The sequence below is a fragment of the Chanos chanos genome, chromosome 7 (assembly GCF_902362185.1).
Source record: "Chanos chanos chromosome 7, fChaCha1.1, whole genome shotgun sequence".
Classification (NCBI taxonomy): Eukaryota; Metazoa; Chordata; class Actinopteri; order Gonorynchiformes; family Chanidae; genus Chanos; species Chanos chanos.
In genome coordinates, this window is record NC_044501.1 from 41375779 (window position 1) to 41386238 (window position 10460).

The 10460-nt window shown below is 39.4% G+C and overlaps 1 protein-coding gene across 1 annotated transcript in view; it reads right to left on the bottom strand.

Annotated features, from left to right (window-relative positions):
- Positions 1 to 338: 338 nt before the first annotated feature.
- LOC115816395 (sialoadhesin-like) overlaps positions 339 to 10460 on the bottom strand; it is a 13234-nt gene continuing 3112 nt past the window's right edge. The window contains exons 2-9 of the mRNA XM_030779351.1: positions 4596 to 4696; positions 3723 to 4001; positions 2537 to 2815; positions 2042 to 2280; positions 1803 to 1819; positions 1418 to 1515; positions 1101 to 1142; positions 339 to 394 (exon numbers count right to left, since the gene is read on the bottom strand). Coding sequence (XP_030635211.1) covers positions 339 to 394; positions 1101 to 1142; positions 1418 to 1515; positions 1803 to 1819; positions 2042 to 2280; positions 2537 to 2815; positions 3723 to 4001; positions 4596 to 4696 — 1111 coding nt within the window. The remainder of the gene's footprint in view (positions 395 to 1100; positions 1143 to 1417; positions 1516 to 1802; positions 1820 to 2041; positions 2281 to 2536; positions 2816 to 3722; positions 4002 to 4595; positions 4697 to 10460) is intronic.

The following is a 10460-nucleotide window of genomic DNA, read 5'->3' on the forward strand; positions in this document are numbered from 1 at the left end:
ATTACTTTAAAGACTCTTTGTGGTAGAGAGTTTGTTCGCAAATTGATTGGCAAAAGACAAAAAAAAAAAAAGAAATAACCATAAGGTATGATGCATATTTATACAACATTGCAATTCTATAGCAAGCAAAAAGAAACCTGTAAGGAGTCAATCCTTTAAACATTACAATTACTGAGACATCTTTTTTAATATGCCTTTGCAACTTAATTGTACTAGCCTGAATAAAGACCAATTTGACAAACATGAAGTAAGAAGTACTGCCTCATTTGTGTGGTCATCCTTTCTGTGAACTGATAAATTCTCAGAGCGTATTGACTGTGTAAACCATGTTTCTTGTCCTACACACCCTCATTCAGCTCTGAGTATACAGGCTCTGACTGTCCACTCATCTCACCTGAGACAGGAAAAAAGCAAAACTTTTATGAATCATGTGAATTCAACATGACATCTTATCAAAGCAACACATCAGCAGCCTCAGACTGAGTTTAAGCTGAATTTGAACATCTACATGATCAGTATTTTATTCCTGAAAGAAATCTAACCCTTAATTGTCTGCCAACAGATATTATCTTTGTTTACTGTCCTGTTATGTTATTGTCTTTCTCATTGCACTCAAACAGGTTCAGTCCCAGTTTAAATGTTGTAAGTGTGTTATGGGGAGGGTTATGATGGTGTTACTATACCTGTGGTTGTGTTTGACGGCAGCAGTGAGTAAACTATATGCTTCTGTGAATTGCTGGTCTTGTCTGATCGGAAAGAAAGTGTGATAAAATATATGACTATAAATATTTTTCCTCCTTGTGAAACATATGACAAGCATATATTGTAGATTTACAAGCAATATTCTGCTTTCAATGTTTGTGTATTGGTTGTTATAGTAATGAGAAGAAGTGTCTATACCATTTCCCTTGAAATTCATATTTTTCATCTCAATCTCAGAATAAGTCACATCAGAATAAGGTCCATCTTCAGTATCATCTAACACACAACACAGTCAGTTCAGTTTAAAGGTCTGTGAACATATAGTAGAGTTTATAGCATAATGAAGAGACACATTAAAAATCACACTGCAACTTAATCACAGACTTTACTCCTGTTACCTCTATCTGGAATATTAATATCATCATAGATGTGAACACTTCCTATGAGAGAGACAAAGACATTATGTTTATGAGGGATCCGCATTAAAAAAAAAAAAAAAGAGAGAGAGAGAGAGATAATAAAAACTGTTTATGCTAGTAGTGGACTTCACCTCTTCTGTCTGTATATGGAGTTGAAAAAGTATCATACATGAGAGTTGTTCCTACATAAGAGGGAAATATATTTTGATATTAATTTTAAGATATTAAAATTCAAAATGTAAAATAAAATGAAAACTATATACGCACACTGTGTGAAAACATATGTATATACTGACCAGACTGCAGTGGCATATAAGCTGACTGAGTCTCCACTCCTCCTGTCTGGTTCTGATCCTGCTTTGTCACCTGATTGGTGCTGTTCTGTCTTTTGACTCTAGAGGGAGACATAGATCACTAATACACATCCAGCATGATTGCCCAGGCAAATGCTTACAAAAATCAGAATTACTTACAGGCACACTTTATTAAAACAGAAACCTGTAATGATAAAGACAAATATCATTACACTCTGAAACTGACATTATCGTCCATTTAAAATGTCATCATTACTGCATACAATATGTTCACATATGAAACAGTTGGTGCAGACAATCCAAGTGATTTAATAAAATCATTGGGCTTTTATACATATACTAGGAGTTTAAGTTAAGATACAGGTACCTTCTGTTTTTTTGTGCCTGTAAAACAGGATCACGAGAATGATGATCACAAAGACAACACCCAGTCCCACCACCACTCCTACTGTTACAGCAGAGGATCCATCACCTGACACTGAGTCTGTTCACACACACACACACACATACACACACACACACACATTTATAGCATGCTCACAAGACTGCAGCATTATGAATGTAGCCAAGAAAAAAAAAAATCTCACCTCTGACAGTGGCTCTGACAGTGATCCAGCTCTTTGGTGACTCTCCTCTCTCTGGGTTTTTGCACCAATACAGACCCTCAGCTGACTTTGAGACAGCAGGGATGGTCATCTCCCCTATAGTCTGATTCTGGAGGACTAATCCATCTCTATGGAAATCAGCTCTGAGATCTGAGGGCTCATATCGATATCTACAGCGCAGAGTCAAAGTATCTCCCTCAGTAACAGGATGAACAGGACTCTCCAGGATCACAGCACCACCTAGAGAACAGAGACCAGTTAGATAAAGCATGTAGATTACAGTAACACCAATAATATAAACCGTTTATTTAACAACATATTTTGTTATGTATCTAGCTTGGTTTAACAGTTACAGAGGAGTTTTATCACTTGTAACAATCAGATACAGTATGTGCATTTTTTTTTCTCCTCTTAGGCCTTTAGCACAGTCTACCTTTTAATACAACAAAACATTTTTTCTTTTGTTTTTTAATGAGTGATGCTGATAAAGACTGACTTGTCATTGTTATGTTAACTGGGTTACTGTTCCCTCCTGATTCAGACTGACACCAGTACACTCCACTGTCTGATGATTGGAGGGAGTTGATGCTACATGTAGATCCTGTTACTGATCCCCAGTCTGATGAACAGTCTGACACCTCTCCATTATCTGTGTATCGTCTCACTGTCCATCCAGTAGAGTCACTCTGCACCTCACAGCTCAGTGAGAGAGAATCAGATGTAAAGTGTTGAGTTGTTTTGGGACTGATGATCAGAGAGGCTGGAGGAGACAAACCTGGGACACAGACAGGCAGAACTGTAATTTCATGAAATCTCCTGCAATATGACATAAAAAGAGATAAAAAGTGAAAGTTTCAAATCTGAAATGTTAAACAGTTCAATAACACACAACACAAGGTTGGAAGTATTAATTTGTAAAGAGACAAGCTCACAATGAACAGTAAAAATGTATATTTCCACAGTAGTAAGTAAGTAGTAAGACCATGAAAAAAACAAACAAACAAAAAAAACCCAAAAACAAACAAACAAACAAAAAAAACTTTGACGCACCAGTGACCCACAGTGGCTGTGTTGTGCTGTACTCTGAGTAATAGACTGGGTTTCCTCTCTGTGCTCTGCACACATAAACTCCTGTGTGTTTAAGAGCAGCAGGGCTGAGAGTGTAGGAGCCTCCAGCTCCTCTGCTGCTGTCTGAGAGGAGTTCTGCAGAGTTAGAATGAACCCTGGGTAATCCATATTTGTAGGGAATGACTCTGTACCAGAGGAATGTCCAGCCTGTAGAGGAGTCTTTAACCTCACAGCTCAGAGTCACTGAGTCTCCTATAGTAAGCCACATCTTTGGAGAGACACTCAGAACTGACTGGGCTTTACCTGTTGGAAAAGAGAAAATACTTAGTAATATTTGTTATTATCAAATTATGACAAGCACTGAACGACGTGTTTTGAGCATCAGTCTCTTGCTGTTTATTTTCATTTCCCTTTATTTAAGAACACACTAAAAACCAAGTGTACATTATTTGCTAACAAGAGAGCATGGTTTGCCAATAGTCTATTGCAAATTGTTTAATAGACTTATTCATTTCTTATGGCATTTCTAAGAAATTTATTGTTAATTTTTTTAAAAATTAATAATTATCGTTGAGAAGGTATGATTTTAACTGCCCAAACTCTCACACACTCACCTGATGACACAGTCAGTGTTACAGCATCACTGATCTCTGAGTACTGTGAGTCTCTTTTGTGTTTTCCTCTACAGGTGTATTCACCACTGTGGGACTCAGAAACAGGACTGATTGTGTATTCCTGATCTTTACTGACAGGACTGAGTGAAGAACTCTTCTTATACCAGCTGTATTCCCAGTCAGTGTCTCTCTCTCCCTGTATTTGACATCTGAGAGTGACAGTCTCTCCTCTGAATGTCTGTTTATCAGGCTGCAGGATCATAACAGGGTATTTGTTCTCTGTAACATTTACCCAGACTGCATCACTGTATTGTGTGTAATAGACTGGGTTTCCTCTTCCAGCTCTGCACCAGCACTGTCCTCCATCAGGGTCTGTAACAGAACTGATTGTGTAGGAGTCTTTATCAGTGTGTGTCAGTACTGAAGAGTCCTGTGTGTGTCTGTACCAGTAAAACATCCATCCTGTGTACTGGTCCAGTTTACAGCTCAGAGTAATTGTGTTTCCTCTCAGTACTGCTCCTTTAAGATTGGAGGTGAGTTGAGGTTTTGGTTTTGATCCTGCAGAAGAATTATGAATAGTTCAAGCTGTTAGAAATTTCATAATGTCCTTTAAGTCTTAATCACATTAAACATTCACCCCTCACAATCAATGTAATGGAGTTACTTCTTTGTGAGGATGTGGGTCCTGGTCAGTTACAGTAGCTGCCCCAGTCTGGAGCTATGGTGAGTGCAGCTTTGAGATGTGCTTTAGTTCATTGGACACAATAAATTCTTTAGGTACATGGTTTCCAATAAATAATAAAATACATCCTAGAGTATCACACACACACACACACACACACACGCACGCAGAATATTCTACACATTACTCACCTCTCAAAGTTAGAGTGACAGGCCTGCTTAGCTGTGAGGATTTGGGTCTGTAATAACTGTCTCCCTGACACCAGTACCGATCCTGGTTGGATGCAGTAACTCTGAAAGTGAATGTGTTTACAGGTGAAGTGTAACTCTTAGAGGTATACACCACATTCTGAGTGGTTCCTCTATACCACTTATATCTCCAGTTATTCTCAGAGTCAATTACACAAGTCATTGTGACTGTCTCTCCAGGATACACAGAGGACTGTGGTTTTACAGTCAGTGTAGCTGTTGGTAATGCTGTTGGTACAGGAGAAAAAGAATTAGATGCATTTAAAAATCATTCTCCATCAATATTTATCAGTGCAGTGTATCAGAACTGGTAGCATGAAATGTACCAAGATTCAGAGAACAGAGGACAGAAAAAAGTGCCAGTCTATCACAGATATAACACACAGATATATCACACACTTTACTCACCTCTAACAGTGAGAGTGACAGGACTGCTTAGCTGTGAGGATGTGGGTCTGATGTCTCTCTCTCCGTCACACCAGTACTGACCCTCATCAGATTCAACAGCTCCTCTGATGGTCAGTGTGTCTCCATTTACAGTGTGATGTACAGATGGAGACAATCTAATGTGAGAACTGCCTTTATACCACTTATATCTCCATCCACTTTCAGTCTTTATCTCACACTTCAGACTGACTGTCTCTCCAGTGAACACAGTGGTGTCTGGTTTTACTGTCAGTGTAGCTGTTGGTAAGTCTGTGGAAATGAGGCAAAAGAAATGTACCAAGATACAGAGCACAGAGCAAAGAGAGTTTATCATAGATGCAACACACATCTCAGAGTTTCACTATTAAAGTTAATGCATGTAACTGCATGTTAGTGTAGCCGTGCATATGTTCACATTATTATAATTGTTATAATAGAATTACACATAATGTACTTACAATTATTAGAATTACATGATAACTGATTAAACAACAAAATACTGATGAGTGTCAGAGATGAAAACCCACCTATAACATTGAGATTCACTCTGTTACTCCAGCCATAGTAATTACGGTGATGTACACTCTGAGCTAAACATATGTAATTACCACTGTGGGACGTTTCTACAGAACTGATTCTGTATTCACTGCTGTCTGATATGTAATTTGTTGTTGTTTCTCCATCTTTGTACCAGAAATATTTAAAGTCAGACATGTTTCTTCCAAGAATTTTACAGATGAGTGTGACTGTCTCTCCACTGAATATCTGAGTCCACTTGGGGTGGACAGTCAGAGAAGGTTTGAGATTTTCTGCAGGAATCAGATAAAAGAAAAGACTAAGTCTAAAACTCCATGAACACACAACACTCTAACTAACATAGATGTCATATGGGCACAAATCAACTTATCACACATTCATTTGTATTATGTAGTCATTAAACAATGATACTGTGTGAGCTCTTTACTGAACCTCAGTCCAACCACATGCTCAGTAACATTAAAAATCTAACATTGTCCAGGAGGATCCATGGAGATGTAAGAAGAGTCACAAATAACATTATTTTTACCTTGAGTTTGTCCAGAGTAAAAGAGTGTACCCAGCACTAAAACATAGACAGAAAAACTTAGCACATAGCATTTGAACTTTAATTATTTGGTATTCACGATCCATCTCTTTCAATAATTTATTTATTTATGCTTGACCAAATTTCAAGAAGATCTCTCCTTTCAAAATGACACAGTAAAAATGAAGAAGTTGAGAAATTGAACATCAGACACAGTATTGATGCCTGAGGGAGACCAGTGAAGAGATTGTGTGTGAGGTTCCTCTCCAGGTTACCTGGTAGGACCAGTACCGTCCTAAACTAGGTAGGAAGAGGGGCCACAATGATTTCCAATAACTGGTGAAACATACAGTAGTCAGGACCTGTTTGCGTGGTGGGGATAGTTTAAGGAAAAAGTGCAAAGCATAGTCCAAAGAAAACACAAAGTCAAAGAAAAAACAGAGCAGGGAAGTGCACACAGCTCCAAAGCATTTCATTTCACTCTGTATTGGACAATGAGCAGATAGGATTGTCAGGAAGGACCACGGAGCTGGACACAGGTGTGGAGTAACAAGATTTTTCTAGTAGGAGCCTCCAGCTCCTCTGCTGCTGTCTGAGAGGAGTTCTACAGAGTTATAACTAACCCTGGCTAACCCATCTCTGTAGGGAATGACTCTGTACCAGAGGAATGTCCAGCCTCTAGAGGAGTCTATGACAGAAGTACTGAACAATGGGGTTACCAGGGCACCAGAGCAAAAGAATGCAAACTGGGTTAATAGGGGACCAGAACAAAAGAATACAAAACTGGGTTACCAGGGGACCAGAGCCAAAAAAGTGTTACCAGGGGACCAGAGCAAAATAAAACAAACAGGACAACAGTAAACACACAAAACACTCGGCCGTGGTAGGGAATACCAGCAGACCGAGTAGCATCAAACACTAAATCGATACGGCTTAGTAAACACATGGAACGTGTAAACATGGACTGGTAAAACAGGAGGGTGACGAGGGGTATCAGGGGAAACTAAAGTGAGGGCAGGTGTGTAGAACGAGGGTGATCACACCGGTGATTAGTAAACCGCTGACACTGAATGCTGAATGGCTGAAACTGGATAGGGAGAAGACGAGGTCGTTACATACATCAGGCATAGATCAGCTTTCACATCCACTCTTCTATATTTGTTAAAACACATACAGAAAGACACTATTGGAATGGCTAGATCTGATATGTGCCAATTTTAAAAGGTTTACTACAAGTATCAAAGCAAGTGCCCTGCACAGAGGATTCACACACACTCACACACACACACACACACACACACACACACACACACACACATACACAGCCCTTTTCAAATGTGGTAAAAAAAGTTTCCACTCAAAATACCTAATCATTTTCAAGACCCTCTGAACTATTCATCATGAATACATTTTAACTCAGGTACACAATAAAGTGATTTATTTATTTACTGAATATGACCACTACTGTTTCCTCTAAGCTTTTAGAATTGTATCTTTAGACTACAGAGAATAAGTGACAGCTCCCACCCACACTCTCACTGGTCTAAACACATATGTCTAAACTGGAACAGAGGCCAAACCACAAACTCTCACCTACGCTCTGTTCTCACACAGACACACATGTACAAGACACACATTGTTTGTTCTCACACAGACACACATGTACAAGACACACAATGTTTGTTCTCAAACAGACACACATGTACAAGACACACAATTTTTGTTCTCACACAGACACACATGTACAAGACACACAATGTTTGTTCTCACACAGACACACATGTACAAGACACACAATGTTTGTTCTCAAACAGACACACATGTACAAGACACACAATGTTTGTTCTCACACAAACACACATGTACAAGACACACAATGTTTGTTCTGACACAAACACACATGTACAAGACACACAATGTTTGTTCTCACACAAACACACATGTACAAGACACACAATGTTTGTTCACACACAGACACACATGGACAAGCCACACAATGTTTGTTCTGACACAGACACACATGGACAAGACACACAATGTTTGTTCTCACACAGCAGACACATGGACACTGTGGTTTTTCTCATTAAAGTCACCTCTTTAGCGTCTTTGTTTGTTAGCTGTATACATTCTGGGTTTATTTCATGCAAGAGTGATGTGTGTATGTAGGCATGCATGCGTGTGTGTGTGTGTGTGTGTGTGTGTGTGTGTGTGTGTGAGTGACAGACTGACTGAGTCTGTGCGTGCCCATGTGCAGGGTGCACTAACTGAGGGGGCATTTGAGATTTGCAAGGGGGCAAACATGTCCATAATGATTAAACTACAGTTAAAACTGAGGGGCCAAAAGAAGGGGTTTTCATTGCTTATAGACACTGCCTCTAATGAGCTGCATTATTGCTGCATTCTTACTGTGAACAAGTGTGGTTTTCTAGTTAATGTTTTGATGAGGAAGTACATCAGTAACTCTGTGAGGGGGCGTCACACCAACCACACCACAGTATGGCTAAAAACACCTGCTTATGTGAGTGCTCAGCAGTAAAGCTGCACCAGCACAGTACTATGGAGTAAGTAAAATCCCCTCTACCTCCCCATAAGGAATGACCTTGACTGATTTAGTAAAGGACTGATGGATTGATTGATTGATGGATTGATTGATTGATTGATTGATTGATTGATAAAAAGAAGGATTCTTTTTTCCTGAAACCTTTGAATTTTGTATTTTTCTTTTTTTGACAAGTCTGCAATAGTATATCATCCTGTTCGTGTGTAACCTGCGTGTGTGTGTGTGTGTGTGTGTGTGTGTGTGTGTGTGTGTCTGTCTTTAATGATTCTCTCTCTCTCTCTCTCTCACACACACACACACACACACACAAAAAGACACAGTTCATAAACCATTATTGAAAGACCGAAGTTCCCTTTCTCTTAAATATACCGCCCTGGTATTACTTAATACTGTATTCATAAACCTTGTGAAACCTTTTGCTTCCAAAGTTTCCCCTGTTTTCTCCACCCTTAGTCTAAACAATGAACATTGAGAAACGGGTCCAGCACTGATCTCTGAGGTTAGTGTAGAGTCCTTTGATCTCTTCTTGATCACCTTGTAATAGAAGCTCCTCAGGTTAAATACCAGGACAGCACAGAATCACCTTTGTCCATCTCAGTAAGCATTACAGTCATGACCTGATAGTTAAAGTGTCAAAGTCTGCAGATGGAACAGGAGAATGAGGAATGAGAATGAGGAATCACCTCTCAAGTGTCTATGATCAACAGGCCGGATTGACCATTACAAAAAGCAGAACTGGAAGGGTCATACTGACATGGTACTCGGTCTGACATTGCACTTCAGATACACTCCTGATGTCAGTGTGATACCAGAACAGCTGCACCGGAAGGTGACAATAACTAGCAGCTGGCTTTACATGTATCTGAGGATGCATATGTGAGTCCTCACTCTTCCAGACTCATGTGACACGATCGCAATGATGGAGATTTATGACAGCGCAGTGTATTCAGCATGCCAAACCGGGAGAAAACATCTGACCACATAACTCTAAACTTTGTAGTAAGAACTTTTACCAATATCCAGAAAGATGATGATAACAAGTCGTAAAGTGTGTCAACATAAATAATGTAAGTGTCACATCCAGCCATGTAACTTATTCATTATCTGAGTGTGAAATGGAGGAGAAGAGCTCTGAAATGCTCTGATCAGCTCTGGGTTAGAGGAAGTGAGTAAACCATTCTGTTATATACTCAAAGTAGTGATGAGTTTTTCAGGACCTTAAAGCAGCCAGTGACTGTAGACATTCTCTCACTGATACACAGAGAATACAGCGCTGTCGCACTGTAACTCAGTCTACCATTGAGAGTCTGTTTCTGACTCCTGGGTAAGACTTAACTGTATGCTGTAAATGATTACATCACCATTGCTTCCTAAGAATGTAAAGTATTTTTCCCAATCTTACAGAGATATAGAACTAACAATGTAAGAAGAATGGAAAGAGATTACTTACAGAGCAGCACATGTAGTGGACTGAGCTCCATGCTGTACTAATGAGTGAGAGACTGTGTAAAGCACAGTGTTAGCTTTTAGCTCTTCCTGTATTCTCGCATTAAGGTCACACCTCTGCACACACAGAGAGAGAGAGAGAGAGAGAGAGAGAGAGAGAGAGAGAGATAGAGAGAGAGAGAGAGAGAGAGAGAGAGAGAGAGAGAGATGGTAAATGTAATGAAGAATGTATGCGTTGAGGTACTACTTTAACTTTTCCACTTCAGTTGTGCAAGTCTGAGCTATACAATAAAAAAAATCTCGTCATGTTTTG